General features: G+C 44.5%; 1 protein-coding gene across 1 annotated transcript in view; it reads left to right on the forward strand.

Annotated features, from left to right (window-relative positions):
* The window catches only part of DSTYK (dual serine/threonine and tyrosine protein kinase), a gene marked incomplete at its 5' end in the record, with an annotated part of 15,347 nt that extends 3,433 nt beyond the window's left edge, over positions 1 to 11,914 (forward strand). Inside the window, 11 exons of the mRNA XM_009871270.1 lie at positions 2,593 to 3,256; positions 5,700 to 5,974; positions 6,133 to 6,216; positions 7,106 to 7,282; positions 7,548 to 7,677; positions 7,928 to 8,084; positions 8,826 to 8,958; positions 9,192 to 9,305; positions 9,782 to 9,896; positions 10,490 to 10,624; positions 11,619 to 11,914. Of these exons, the coding sequence (XP_009869572.1) occupies positions 2,593 to 3,256; positions 5,700 to 5,974; positions 6,133 to 6,216; positions 7,106 to 7,282; positions 7,548 to 7,677; positions 7,928 to 8,084; positions 8,826 to 8,958; positions 9,192 to 9,305; positions 9,782 to 9,896; positions 10,490 to 10,624; positions 11,619 to 11,806 (2,172 nt within the window). The remainder of the gene's footprint in view (positions 1 to 2,592; positions 3,257 to 5,699; positions 5,975 to 6,132; positions 6,217 to 7,105; positions 7,283 to 7,547; positions 7,678 to 7,927; positions 8,085 to 8,825; positions 8,959 to 9,191; positions 9,306 to 9,781; positions 9,897 to 10,489; positions 10,625 to 11,618) is intronic.
* Positions 11,915 to 14,883: the final 2,969 nt, after the last annotated feature.

Here is a 14,883-nt window from a genome sequence, read left to right on the forward strand (position 1 = left end):
AGCTGGAAAAGGAACAAAGAAGCACAGATTGGTTCTGTGAGCTTTAACAGAATTGAATTTGGATTTATTGTTGCATTTCTCCGGGTACTCTAGCAGTGATGCAGGTCACAGGAATGAGTAGTTGTTACAAGTAGTAAAGAATGTGGTTAAGTACCTATTAGGTGGTTACTTTAATGTACATCCTGCTTAAAACTTGGAAGAAGGTGCCCTGCTCTCCTCTTTGAGAGTATTTTTAAGGTGCTTGGTTGTGGTGTTGATACAGAAAACTGCTGTTGAGTTAATACAGAAAAGTGAGAAACTTTCTTGTTGGCTGAAAAACCTTCCCCGTAGCATCAGTTTACTTTGGGGTGTGCTGGGGGACATCAGATACCTGAAAGCCTCTTCGTCTGGTCCTTTACACTGGCATGACTGAGGGTAGAAGGTACTGAAAACACTGGCACCGTGAAATTATTCTTCCACCTGTGTGAAAGCTGTTCTGTCTTTGTAGTTTTGCTGGCTTAGTGCTATGTCTTTTACAGGGGAAGAGTTCATGGTCAGAAAAGAGCATTGCTCCTCAGACTGTTTCGGGAGTGGGTGCTCCTCACGGGCTTTCTTGGGCTGGCCCTTCCAGCAAAGGTAAAACAAAATTTCCTGACCAAGTGGGGTTCAGAGCTGTTGCACCAAAGCAAAGCAATTCTATTCTGTGAAGGAAGGCAGTGTTTGCTGGAGTCCACTTTTCTTACCTGGGATTCTCTCTAGATTAGAGTTACTGAACTTCTGGCTCGGATCCCCATGGAAACAGAATAAATCGGCAAGATTTCAGAAAAATTGGATGGGGAGTGTGTGTTTAAAAAGAAAACATGTTCTGAGTGGAGCCTAGAGATATATATCTACCTCAGATTAATACAGAGGCAGAGAAATTAGCTCACATATGCAATAAATGCAGTAACTGTCAGACTTCAGTGATTCACAGACTATTCTTGGAAGGCAGAATATTCAAATGTGCTTGGAAGAAAACTGAGCTGGGCCTTCAGTCATAATCCACTGGTAGTTTGGGTAAAAATCTGTGTTGGGTTAACTTCTCAGCACCTCAGTTAACTAAGCAAAGAGTGATTAAACTGCCTGAAGCCTAGTGAAAAAGGACAAGGTCCTACTGGGATGTAACAAATAAATGCTCTTTAGCTGATGTGGAAGTGAGGAATTCTCTGTTGACTCAGTGAAACGGCACATGTCAGTGGTCCCTGGATGCATTTAGTGAAGCTCTACTTGGCTTGTTGTAGGTCAAGACCTACCCGATCCTAGATTTTCATTTTGTAGGGGTCATCCTGATGTTGCAAGTCTGAATCCGTGGATGAGTGCGTAGTGTGCCTGCGCGGTGTTCTCTTCAAACTGCCTTTTTCTGCATTGCTCTTGACAGCACCTCTGCACCACATCTGAAGTGAAAGAGCTGTAGCTGTGATATTTGCGTACCTGGCGTTGAGATTGTGAAGCAGGAAGCTTTTGATCTTTTTCAAAAGGGCCTTTTAGTGAAGGAGAAGAGGATTGAAGTTACTTGACAGCAATTGCATGCTTACAGCTCTGTTAGAAGCGTTCAAGTGTGTTTATAGCAGCGTGGCCTTGTGAGAACCAGCTTAAAAATTTCAGGAATCCAGCGTGAGTCATAGGTATTCCCCGTACAGGAAGACTTGATCCTTAGTAGTATGAAGCTGCATAGACAGTGCTTAAACTTCTCTAGGGCGTTTAAAAAAAAAAAAGGGGGACGTTGGGCAAGAAATCTTGCTGATTCTCTTTGGAAGAGCCCGAGAGGCCTCTATGGAAACAGAAGGCCCAGTTGCTTGCGCTGCGTTTGGTTGTGTGTGTTGGTTTCTCCCTGTCTCCTAGAGACAGCTCTGGCTTCCTCCTTTGTTCGCAGTCCCTGGCGTGAGTCAGCTGGGGAGGGTTGTGGTGCCACACATCCCGTTCTGCTCGACCTCCTGAGCATCACACAGGTCCCTGTTGAGCGCCGGGGAGTGCTGTGGCACTAGGGACTTGCTCCCGGCTCTGAGAGCAGCCAGGAGATGTGATTGAATCTTTCATTTTTCTGGTGGAGAAAAACGATCGAAGGATTCTTAATTATCGCTCCCTGCTATGAGTCGGGAAGGTGGCAGTTAAATTCTCTCTTCAGTTCAAAGCCTGACTTTTTCCCCCTTATTTTAGTAGAGGGATATGTGCAATTCTAATGCTGTTCTTGCATATCCAAAGTGAATCTCATCTCCTTCCTGGAAGGGAAGGAAGCAGGTTTCAGACCTGGCTCATTTTAGCGGGATTAATAAGAAATTATGTCATCAGAAGCATATGACCATAGCATGAGCTATGCAGTAAGAAAATAAGTAAATAAAATCCATCTCTCAGCTTTTGGTTGGATTTGAAGAAAGTCATAACTCAGCTTGTCACAACCATCCATTCCTCCTTGCCTGTGCTTTGGCTGCGAAGTCTTTGGGATTGGTTACTGTGTTCTCTTGTCTAAAGGCTTTGAATATTTCTAGTTTTTCACTTTGTGAGTGCATTTTTGCGTGTATCAGTTTTTAAAGGGATCTATTACAAACCTTTTCTTTTTACTTCCTCACTTGCTAGGAAGTGGACATTGTGGTAGCACCATGTCGCGGTTTCCAGTCTGCTGAAGCCACCTTGGGAGAGTACGTGAACCAAGTCTTGCCCGTTGTCATCTTTGCCATCAGTGAGGCTGAACTTTCTTCGTCGGATGAGAATGAACTGCGTGAAATCAAAAAGAAATTCTCTTTGCCCATCTTCTTCTTCCGAGTGCCGGAGTCGGGGGTTGACCTGATCTCTCCCAAAAAAACTGAGAATGAAAAGTCTTCCCTTTACTGCCAGCTGATGGACTTGGAGTACCTGAGCACGAACCACTGCAGCTGCGGGGCGCCGGCTCCCGATGCCGATGCCCAGAGCATGTTGGTGGAGCAGTTCGAGAAGCTCCGGCTCCTGAGCGCTTTTTCCAGACAGGTGCTTCAGAAACATCTCGTGGAAGCAGCGACCAGTTTAAACGAGGTGCACTGCCGCTGCCTGAACATCTTCATCAACCAGGCTTTCGACATGCAGCGAGACCTGCAGATCACCCCCAAGAGGCTGGAGTACACCCGCAAGAAGGAGAATGAGCTGTACGAGTCTCTGATGAACATTGCCAACCGCAAACAAGAGGAGATGAAGGACATGATCATAGAGACTCTGAGCAGTATGAAAGAGGAGCTTTTGGAGGATGCTGCTAATATGGAATTCAAAGGTAACTACTGGCAGGAAGGTAACGGGAAGGAAGAGGTGTAGGGCTCTAAAGGGGAGTGGTGGAGTGTTATTTGCCGTCTTCTAAGGGATGGCTGAATGGCAGCCTAGACAAGTGACTTTGCAAGAATGTTCAGAACTAATACACAAAGGCTTTTTCTGTAGTATCTCCTGGGTAAAAGCACTGTCCTTAACATATTAAGTCTTGGTTTCTTACAAATCAGGCTTTTTTTTTCCCCCCAGAGCTTGCTGTACAGTTCTGAGTTTTGGATATTTTACTTCTCTGCTTTAATTCCCGGTTCTACTGAAGAAGAAAAGAACTCTCAACTTTGCCTCAGTGAATGTGTTGAGGATTGGGAATAAAACGGTCTTAAGAAAAAAAGCTGTTTGAGTTTTAGCAGACTGATTCATACTTAACTTCTGTGTCTGAAAGAGGTTTGTGTAAGACTTTTGGGTATAGAACCTCCTGAAATTGAAATTCTTCTGGGTAGGTAGGGTTTTTCTTTTTGAAAAATTCAACACAGCATATTGTGCTCTTGAGGCCTCTGCTTGGCAGCTTTAATGTGTGGTTTTGGGAAATGTGAGAATTCTCACTACATCTTCTAGGACCAGAACTTCCAGGAACACCCAAGCCAGAAGCGTACAGAATGATGTGTAAACTGCGAAGGGTGAGAGGCTATCCAAATTTTGTCTGCAGGGATATGTGATCTGTCATAAACATCAAAGTGAAGATGTGTAGGTTGATACTCCACAGCTCTTCCTGTCTGCTTGCTAAGCAGAGGTTGACCGTAACTATCAGTTCTGTTCTAAGGAGATGCAGTTCACTGGTCTGATGGGGAAAGACTTTTCTATTTAAAAGAAAATCAGAAATAACCCTAGGCTATTGGTTTAGAAAAGAAATTTTTTTTGTGTGAGTCAAGTGCTCTTCTGAGGCTTGAGAGCGGACACAACTCTAGGTAACTTTCTCCTCTTTGTTTCTCCGGTTTCAAACCAGAGTGTTATCTCCCATGACAAAGAGGAGAAATGATGGATTATGTTTAATCCTGCAGGTTAGGATCTGGATCTTTATGCTTCTGCAAATGGGAAATGGATAAGATCTTGCCTGTTTCTTGTAATGTTTGCTCTGTAGTGCCCATACAAAATGTAGTCATCATAGGAACTTGTGTTAACAGCAACAGAACGTATTTGCATGCTCAAAAACCCCAGCGAACTGGCACATGCAAACAGTGTAGTGGATCTGTTAATTCTACCTGGTGTAGAGCTGCTGTTGCTGCATTATCAGGACAGGTAACTTCTCTGTTCTGTCTATCCCACTCTTCACAGAGCTGGAGCACTGTAGTGCCGGATTTCAGAATTCTGTCTGTGCAGGACTGTGTTTATGGGCACCACAAGACAAAACACCTGCCGTAAACGTGTGTATGTTTGTTTGCACAACAAGTATCACTTAAGAGTGCAGCATCTTGATGGCTTTCAGTATTTAAAGTAATATCCTAAAAGAAGGAAGGTGTTATTTTGAGGAGCTAATGCCATCTGTTGATCACTGGATTTGTTTTAAGCAAATGTTAGACTAGACTGTTGTTGGCCAAAATCCAGAGACAAGAGCTTAAGCTCCTGGTAGTAACGTAGTATTGCTCAGAGTGGTTACAGTGGGTGCGCAGCCATTGCTTAGTGTTTGTTTAAAAATACTAAGTGGTAATCAACCTCTTCAAGGTGCCGGGAAAAAGAAATCATGTGACTGGTGTGACCGTCGCTTCCTCAATGACATTCAATATCTGGCAGTGTTTATGTGTTGCAGCATGGCCTGGAAGAATTTCCTGCTCTGTCCTTGTTTAAGTAGAAAGACAGCTTTGTGCTTATGCCCTTTAATTTCTGGGCTAGTTGACTTGTTGTTACCGTATCACTGTAAACCTATAGTAGCTACAAATGCTTGTGCAGGGTCTATGAAGTGTTGGAGTATCCTGTGACTGCAAAGACCAGTGAATGGAAGCAAACATCAGAGTATTTTTCCACTTGGGTCAGATGTGATTTGTTAGCTTCCCTGAAACTGGAATAACCAGGAGTGCATTCCTGGAGCTGGTCTAAAGCTGTAGTACTTTCTATCACAGAATACTAGATTACCCAAGATCTGTAGGACTGCGTTTGGGACCTCGTGTAAAACTGGCGTTAGACACGCAGACCAGCAAACACGGCATCCTTCGCAGTGGTCAGTGGGTGTGTTCTTCTGTTGCTCCCGAGTGGTTTTTTCTATGACTTAGAAACACTGTTGGCTTCGGTTTGTATCACCTGGATCTAAAGTGATGAACCTCTGAAGGAGCAAAACAGTGAAAGAGAGTTTGGAGCAGCAGCTGGCCGGGCTCTGCAGAACACACAGAGCAGCTCTCAGCGGCCGTTGTTGCGACAATGACACTTTGAATACAAAAGGCACTTTTTCCTTTTCTTCTCTGCAGATATCATCATTCCTGAGAATGGGGAACCTGTTAGTTCCAAGGACATAAAGTGTTGTATTAAGCAAATTCAGGAACTGATTATTTCTCGATTAAACCAAGCAGTTGCCAACAAGTTGATTAGTTCAGTGGACTATCTGCGAGAGAGCTTTGTAGGGACTCTGGAGAGATGTCTGAAGAGCCTGGAGGAGTCTTGGGAGGTGTCAGTACATCCTGCAAGGAGCTTGGAGAAGTCGAAGGATGCTTCTGTACACATCACAAGCAATTATCTCAAACAGGTATGGTGGCTTAAAAAGTGACTGTCTACAATATTCTCAGTAACTGTCAAGGAGTGCCTATAGTGTATATTTTTTTCCATTTTTAGAGGGTCTATCGAATTTTATAGTGTCTGTAGCTTGCAGATTTCCCATACTTTCATCTTTCCCCTGCTTTCCAGATACTCAATGCAGCTTATCATGTTGAAGTCACTTTCCACTCTGGCTCAACAGTAACCAGGATGCTGTGGGAGCAGATCAAACAGGTATGGGCATCTTTATTGTTTATTTTTTACACATGTCACTGTACAGTGAAATATTTCTGACTTAGGGCACTTGCATTGGAAAGCTATTGTTTCCCCACTTAGGGCATGTATATAGTTCGTTCCTGGGGATATTAATATCTAATTAAAGCAAGCAACTCTTTAATGTTTCTTTCTGTTCCAAAGCAGTAAAGGAATGACAATCAACATTTTGAAACTCTTGCTGTTTGGTTTGGGTAACTGGTTGTTTATTTGGGCTTGGGAGTTTCCTGTGGGTTTTTTGGTTTTGTTTTGCAACGCGTCTTGATTCAGGTCAATTCACTCTTACCTGCTAAGAGCAGACCAGATTTCTTCAGGTCTTTGTTTTAAATTTCTGTCTGTTAAAGCATTCATCTTCCTCAAGTTCCTGCTCTGAGCTATTGATGACCTTTACAGCCTTCTCCCTCTTGAGATTTCTTGTATGGATGGGTGAGAAGAATCTGAGTTTTTCCCCAATAGGGGCAGAGTGGACTGAATGATAACAAACCATCACATTCCTCCTTCAGCCTGGGAGAAGGATCCAGACTGGATGTGCAGCAGCTGGATTTCTGTGGCTTCTAATAAAGGGTGGGGCAAGGCATTTTAATCACCCGCCAATTTAAGGGCAGTGGTGCATACCAACACCTAGGACTGCTGCATCTTGACAGTGTGTCCATCCAGCAAAAACCTGCTTTGCTGTAGCTTTGACCAGTTTAGGAACATCTGTCTCCCTGAGTCTCTGTGTTAGTGTTTATGCTGCCTGTTCTCTCAGCCTACAAGCTGCACTACAAGGTATCTAAGCAGTCTGAGTAAATCGACTGACCCTTGGAGTTTTTTTATGTGCTAGTGTCTTAATTCTGTTGGTTTTCACTAGATAATCCAGCGGATTACGTGGGTCAGCCCACCTGCCATTACCTGTGAGTGGAAGAGGAAGGTTGCTCAGGATGCTATCGAGAGCCTCAGTGCATCCAAGTTAGCCAAGAGCATCTGCAGCCAGTTCCGGACCAGGCTGAACAGTTCCCATGAGGCTTTTGCAGCTTCTCTGCGACAGGTGAGTGTGTGGAGCCGTCCTGTGTTGTATACCGCCACTTGTGGAGAGAGGAATTTTAATTGTAGAGATCTTGAAAAGAGCAGCTCGTGCAGTTGCTGCTGCCATTCTGTGGATAGAGGTGGCAGAGCTGGTGGGTGCACTACTACAAGGACCAGTTTTTAAACTAGATATGCTTTAAGTAGGATCTCTACTCTCTTGTGCAACCTTGTGATGCCAGGACTTCAAGCGAAGCAGGATGACAGTGTGTACGTGGTATCTCTTGTAGTTAGAAGATGGCCATTCTGGCAGGCTGGAGAAGACAGAAGACCTGTGGCTGAAGGTGCGGAAGGATCACGCACCTCGGCTAGCACGCCTCTCGCTGGAGAGCAGGTCCCTCCAGGATGTGCTATTACACGGTGAGCATTGCGCTTGATGTTCTCTGTATTCTCTCCTGCTCCTTCCTTCTGAAGCAGTCAGTGGGTGTAAAGGAGTAGGAAGGGTGTTTTGCTTTTCACTCAACTGCCTCGGTGAGCCTCCATCTGACACATACTGAGCACCTCGAATTGTGCAGCTGCTGGCCCAGGAAAGGCTCTGGGCTGCCAGCCTGGTAGCGTACAGGAAGACACAAACAGGCTTTAACGTCGAAGTGGATGTTGTGCCTTTCAGGCAAACCCAAGCTGGGCCGCGAGCTGGGCCGAGGACAGTACGGCGTGGTCTACCTGTGTGACAGCTGGGGAGGGCATTTCCCGTGTGCGCTGAAATCTGTTGTTCCTCCAGATGAGAAGCACTGGAACGACCTTGCGCTTGAGTTTCACTATATGAGGTGTGTATTGTAAGCACTTTTCTGCTTCTACATGGGCTTCCTTACCTTCCCTGATGCAAACAAATGCTATTTGCATAAGCAGAACCTTACTTGCTGTAGTTCCACTCTCTGATCAGGGACTTCACCTCTTGAAATGCTGAGCTCCCATTTCTAGCAAAGGCAAGACAGCTTGCCATTGCCACTGCAAAAAGGTACCAGGCACAGAATGGTAGGCAGACATGCTCCTTCTTGTCTTAATCTGATTTTCTGGTGTCTGTGCTGTTCAAATGCTCGCTATTTCACAGAGCAAATTAGAGCTAATAGAGTATGATAGCAAACAGCTCCTCTCCACTGATTTTTTTTGATGTTGAATCATTCCTCCTTTCCCGATCCATCTTTGTCCTCTCTGAATTCATAAAAGTAAATTATGGGTCTACCCTGCAGAAAACCGAGCTCATTTGCAGTAAACAGCTGCAGGCAGGTGCTGTGGTACAGACAGCTGAAATACTGCAGCAGTTCTTTGGAACTATAACCTTTAACAGGCTTTCTGGAGTTTAACTGCACCAGACAGCTGCATATCGTTACAGTTCTCAGACCAGGGAGTGCTGTGAATTTTTACTGCACTGCCCATGGTACAGGCGTATGTTACCATTGCACTAAAGCTGCTGCTATTGGGCGTTTTTCCTTTCCAAGGTGAGGCTTGGCCTGCGGCAGAAGGAAGGATATAAAAATGACCAGGTCTCTGTGCTGAATTTCCTCTAGGTCTCTGCAGACACACGAGCGGCTCGTCCATCTCCATGGTTCTGTGATAGATTATGGCTATGGAGGAGGCTCCAGCATTGCTGTCTTACTGATAATGGAACGATTGCACAGAGACCTCTATACAGGATTAAAGGTAACAACAATTTGTGCGTGGATGTGCAGGTATATTTTTTTAGTACGTACATTAAAAAAATCTACACCTAAACATCTCTTCATCTGTAAAAGAAAGCTAGAATTGCTTAGTTTTCAGTGTGGTTTTTTTTGTTGGTTTGCTTGTTTTTTGGTTTTTTGGTTTTTTTTTCAAATAAGTGTAAGCACAAGTAACTTCCGCTCAAGGAATTAAGTCTGTGTTTGTTTATTCTTCAGGCTGGACTAGAATTAGAAACACGGTTACAGATTGCCTTGGATGTAGTTGAAGGAATCCGTTATCTTCACAGTCAGGGACTTGTGCACCGGGATATCAAACTTAAAAATGTCTTGGTAAGGAAAACTTTTGCATCTGGCTAATCCTGAAGCCTTAGGAGGCCCTTTTAGTGGGAGGGAGAAGCCTAACAGCAGTGATAGCTTTCTTCTATTGGATCTTTTAACTTGGGGTGTTACCAGCCAGAACTAGCCTTGCAGCGAGGCTTCCCTGACTCATTTTCAGGCAGAAAGCCTACTGAAAAGGGAGCAGTAAAGTGACTTTTCATGAAGGTAGAGAGCTTGAGCTACAAGTAGGACTTCCAGTTCCTGGTTCTATTAAATCCCAACCACACCCTCTATGCAGAAGGCAGGTGGAGGCATGTTTTGTTACTCAGCTTAACTAAGTTGAATGTCTAAGAGCAGCCAAGTAGCTTATTTAAGGTCAAATGCCCAACCCTTCAAATGTAAATGTAGTTTAAAACTTTAATATTAAAAAGCACTACTAAAACTGAGAAGCTTGGTTATCAGCTGCCTGTGTATGAATTCTTCTACAGCTTGACAAAAAGAATCGAGCCAAAATCACTGACTTGGGGTTCTGCAAACCAGAGGCCATGATGTCTGGCAGTATTGTAGGCACACCCATTCATATGGCTCCCGAGCTCTTTACAGGTATGCTCGCTGATTGAATCCGCTCCTGTCCTGCTCTGGCTTGAATTTTGAAGGCCATTACTTTGAATTAATATCTCAACCTGCTTATGAGGGGCATCTGATAATTTTAGGAAAGAACAACAAGCACAAAGCAAAACCAAAAGATGCAAAACTACCTGCTTACAATGCTGGCTGTGTATTTTTTCCTGTATTTTAAATGTCAGTCTTAAATCTTTGCTTACTTGAAAGAAAAATGTGAGATTCATGAGCTTTACTTCTGGATTGAGAGGCGTTACCTCTGACAGACTCCTGGGCTAGCAGCAGAGCCAGACAGAAGTTAGAAATATTGGTGTTCAAGTCTGAAATACACCTGAGCATCTGTCTCTGAACCTCATCTTGGGAACTGCTGGTAGAGGTTAAGTGTATTAAATGCTCAGAGAATGGGAAATCTTAACTTTTATCCCTCCACCCTTCGTAGTGGCTCCTGATACAGTGCTAGGCTTCGTCTTGCCTTCTGGCAATGAGGTTGTGGTTTTAATTTAAGGAACAGAACACTAATATTAGTTCTCAGGGTGCCTTGTTTCCAGTGGTGATCGAATGTGTTTTTGTCACAGGAAAGTACGATAACTCCGTGGATGTTTACGCATTTGGCATTCTGTTTTGGTACATCTGTTCGGGACACGTGAAGTTACCAGAGGCCTTTGAGAGATGTGCGAGCAAAGACCACCTGTGGAACAATGTTAGAAGAGGTATAAAAGGCTTTTTTTGAACTTTGTTGGCTGATGCTGTTATGCTTGAGTAACATTGGAGGAGATGAGGAAATGCATTTTTATGCTCTTCTAACTGAAAGGAAAAAATTACAAGTTGTGTTGCTTCACTGACCATCTAAAGAGTAACACTTCCTAATTAGACTTGGATGTATTCTACTGAAAGCCTAACCAAATTTAATAGGGGTGAGAAAGGCTTTCAGTTAACCACCTCCTTGCCACAGCGTCACAGGAGCTGTGCTAGCACACCGCTTAAACCATCTCAAGTGCTACAACCCTTCTGATGTTAACCAGACCCCAGAACCATGATCCCTTAAAGAATGTTTAATCCTCTGCAATTTCTGGAGGCTCTGGAGATCTGTACGTTCAAGTGCTTAACATGCAGCGTGCTGAGGAAACGGGGTGTTGAGTAAAACACACTGGTAGCTGCTCCCCAAAACCTAAACTTACTCTGAATGCCTGCGTGGGTTTGGTGTAGTACTGTGTTTTGTGATAGCTTAATCCTTCGTGCTGTGTCATGGTATCAGAATGCTTCACTACTTTGTGTCCTCGGTTCCTGTCTCTATAATCTCGCCCTTTCTCATGTGAAAAAGATTAACTCGGATGAGTGAGTCTCATATTTGGTCAGAAGGCTGCACGCATGGCTTGTTCTCGTGGTGAACTCACTCCCAAAGGGGGAGACTTGATTTTTTATAGGAGAGGGTGTTAGCTTTCCTCCTAAATAGTTAAAGAGGAGGCTCCAGTGAAACTGTGTTGGCCATCTTCTGGAAATGTGTGTGAGATCTCTTGAGTGACGTCAGCAACACTCGCAAAGATGTCTCGGCAACGTTGCTGAAATGTGAGCCCTCGGCAAGAGCGTTCGTCCCCAGATGGTCCACGTGGGTCGCTTCAGCCTGCACCAAAGCAGTGAGCCTCAGACAAAGCCCTTAAATTTGAGGTGCACTGATGGTAACCAGGTCCCTCTCCAATTTTCCAGGAGTTCGCCCGGAGCGTCTTCCCGTGTTTGATGAGGAATGCTGGCAGCTGATGGAAGCCTGCTGGGATGGAGACTCCTCCCAGCGCCCTCTCTTGGGGATTGTTCAACCGATGCTGGAGGGGATCATGGACAGGCTCTGCAAGTCCAGCTCTGAGCACCCAAACAAAGGCTTGGATGACTCTACTTGAAAAGGAAGCGCAGGAGAATTTTTAATGGTGGGAGAATTCTGAACCCCTAACTCTGCACATGGCTTCTTCAGACGTAGCTCTTTGTGGCTAACACGAGTGGGACAGGTAATAGCAACCAGAAGATTGCTCGTAGAGGTGAGACCTTGGGGATGTTCCACCTTGAGTAGCGGACAGAGAAATCTCCCCCGGTACACCCCATTGATGCTAGTTACCCCACTGCAGCTTTTATTCTGGAGTTGTGCAAATGAGAGAGAAAAATCCATGCCCTTCAACTAAACACACAGAACACCGATCAAAGGAAAGCATCTTGTGTGTTTCAGGCAGCATCTGTGCTGTCGCGAGTTGATCACGACAGTCTTTACTCGGTAAAGTAAAAGCTCTTGCCAGTAACTGCTGGTCCCAGGAGGTCTTTGGTCCCCAGGTAACTCTCCCAATCGCTCATCGATTGGCACCAATTCCAGCGCAGTTGGAGAGGAAAGAGAAAGCAGAGGCTCTAGGCTAGGAAGTGTTTAGAAGCTAAGAGCATCTGCCTGGATTAGCTTCTTGCAACACTCAAAATGTTTACATTGACAGAAGCAAAGCTTCCATGTTTTACCTAAGGGGGTTTATCTACTGTTCCACTGCAGTGCAAATACCCCAAGTTATAAGCTATTTTTCTCCTGTGTACCCTTTACCTCTTACTTCTGTAAACAAGCTCTTTTTCCGGTAATTTTGCTTTGTAATAGGTAGTTGAGTATCTGAAGAAACCTGACCTTTTACAGTCTTCTGGTAAAAGGGAAGACTGCTGAGAGATTACATAAGGTAATACCGAAACAAAGTCATTACAACTAATGACTGTCCATGGGGAAAATGCCAATTCATTTTAATTAAATTTGGTTTTTGAATTAGTTGTAAAAGCAATGACAGTTTTAAATTGTGCTAACTATGACAGACCTATTTTAAAAAAAAAAATAAGGTTTCTTCAGCCTTTTTTTTTTTTTAAAGTCACATGCTTGGTGAGAGCATACTCGAGGGAAAACAGGTCATTCATTCTTCTTCAGTATCTGCGTAGTGTGGCTGTGACCGTTCGTCTGAGAGTTTCACTCTAGGATCTTGAATTTGGCTGTATTGAAACCAACAAAATATGGGGGGGAAGGGAAAATCTTTCACAAGAAAGGTATGGGCTGGGGTGGTCCTGCTGCCCTTCCCAAGAGGGCTCCTGAAAATAACAGCCTTGCCCGTTGCCTTTCGCATTTCTGGGGCAAGATGTGGTTGATCTCAATATTAAGGTACTTGCAGGGTGGAGGCTGAAAATGCACCTTGTTTACTACATAAGGAAATAGTGAATTGGCACGTTCTCCCTGGGATTACTGTTCCCAGCTGCAAGAGGATGGGCATGCGACGGCTTTGTTTCCCTGGCAAGCTGCTGTGCTGCATCCCAAGCGGTTGTAGGCATGTGGAGTTACTGCACCTCGTTGCTGGAATTTATTGGCTAGTGTACAGCAAAATTACAACCAACACTCTGCCTATTAAACAGCCTGAACAAAGGAAAGGGATACATAACCCTGCAGTATTAGTCTAGTTTAAACCTTCCTTTCTTTGTGCAATAAATAGAATTAACGCTTTTTTTAATATATATAAAAAAGATTATTTTTTTTTTTTTACTTACCTGCACGTGTGGGCATTTTTGTGGTCTGTGATGGCATTAACAGTACGGTTCTGTACCGACACAGCCTCGCCAGCTGCTCCAGCTGAAAGTGCAGCGACCGAGAACCACGTGCATGGGAGAACGAATACTTTTCCAAAGTAGAATCGTTGGGCCTTTCACTGCCTTGGTGCACACTCATGCCACCAATGACACTAACAGTATTAACTCTGTTCTACTGTGTGTGGTGGTTAGTACCCTAATTTAAAACTAGGAGAGTCAAGGTCAGTCTCTGGCAATTAATAGAGGTAGCTTGTGTAAATAATAAATGTATTGAATAAAATTGAAAGCTCTGTATATGCAATTCCAGAAATGTCTTGTTATAGCTTTTCCTGTGCAGCAATCTCCAGACACTTACCTGATGCCTTTTCATTGTTGTTTGCAGCCCCCTCGATGTCTTGTTTCCATTTGGTTTGCCTTTTTGCATGTGCAGCATTGTAGATCTGCAGGTTTTTCCAAACGCACTACAGCATATTTCTTGGCTTTTTTTTTTTTTTCTTTTGCCGTTGGGTATGAAGTCCTGCCTGACTGAACTTGTTTTGAGAGATTTCACACACCCTGTTTACCTTTAAAACTAGTGTTCTTCTCCCCCCTCCCCATTACAGCAAGGAAAACAAGGTAAATAATTACCTAATTAAAAGATTCCACAGACTGTAAATTGGAAGTGGTACCAAACTCAAGCCTGGTGCAGTGAGACTGAGCTGAGAGGTACTCTTCTCCCAGAAAACGCTGCCCCCATTGCCTCTGTCTGCTGAGGGTGTCTGTTACAGTATATTTTAATGTTACGTTGCAAAAGGGTACTTAAAACTTGTGCACTGTACAGGGGGCCACTTGTAACCAGGTAGTGGACTGGCTTCTGTTGTACACGGATACAAACCAGCTCGTTATTCCATAATGTGATCGTTGCCACTTCAAATAAGCTCAACTCCAGGGCCTGACTTCTGTGAACAGAGAGAGAGGAGGCTTACTCCTCTAAAGTGGAGGTCAGGCCTAAAATGACTTAAGGAAAAAAAAAAGAAAAAAAAGCTTTGTTTATATAAAGGTCACGTTTGTGAGGTTTACACGCTGCCGTGGCTGTGTTAGAGGAGTCACCAGGTCAGTGTGAGGTTCAAGCATCTGAGAGGGGCCGGGAGCTCGCTCTGCACTTCAGCCTCCTCAGCCCGGTCTGAAGCCTTTGGCTGACACTACACTGCGGGGACAGGCTGGGGAAAAACACCCTCCGGCTGCAGGGGCTGAGGACGGGGCTGGGGTGCTGCGGCTCCTTTCGCTTTGGGTTTGTTCCCCCTCGCAGAAGTCTGCAGGGCCCTCGCTGAGTGTCTTACCTTAATGCAGAGGATTATTACTTACACTAAATGCCTTGTCTTGGGGCTGAAAACCCGGCTGGTGTTTAGCC

The sequence above is a fragment of the Apaloderma vittatum genome, unplaced genomic scaffold (assembly GCF_000703405.1).
Source record: "Apaloderma vittatum isolate BGI_N311 unplaced genomic scaffold, ASM70340v1 scaffold7866, whole genome shotgun sequence".
Lineage (NCBI taxonomy): Eukaryota > Metazoa > Chordata > Aves > Trogoniformes > Trogonidae > Apaloderma > Apaloderma vittatum.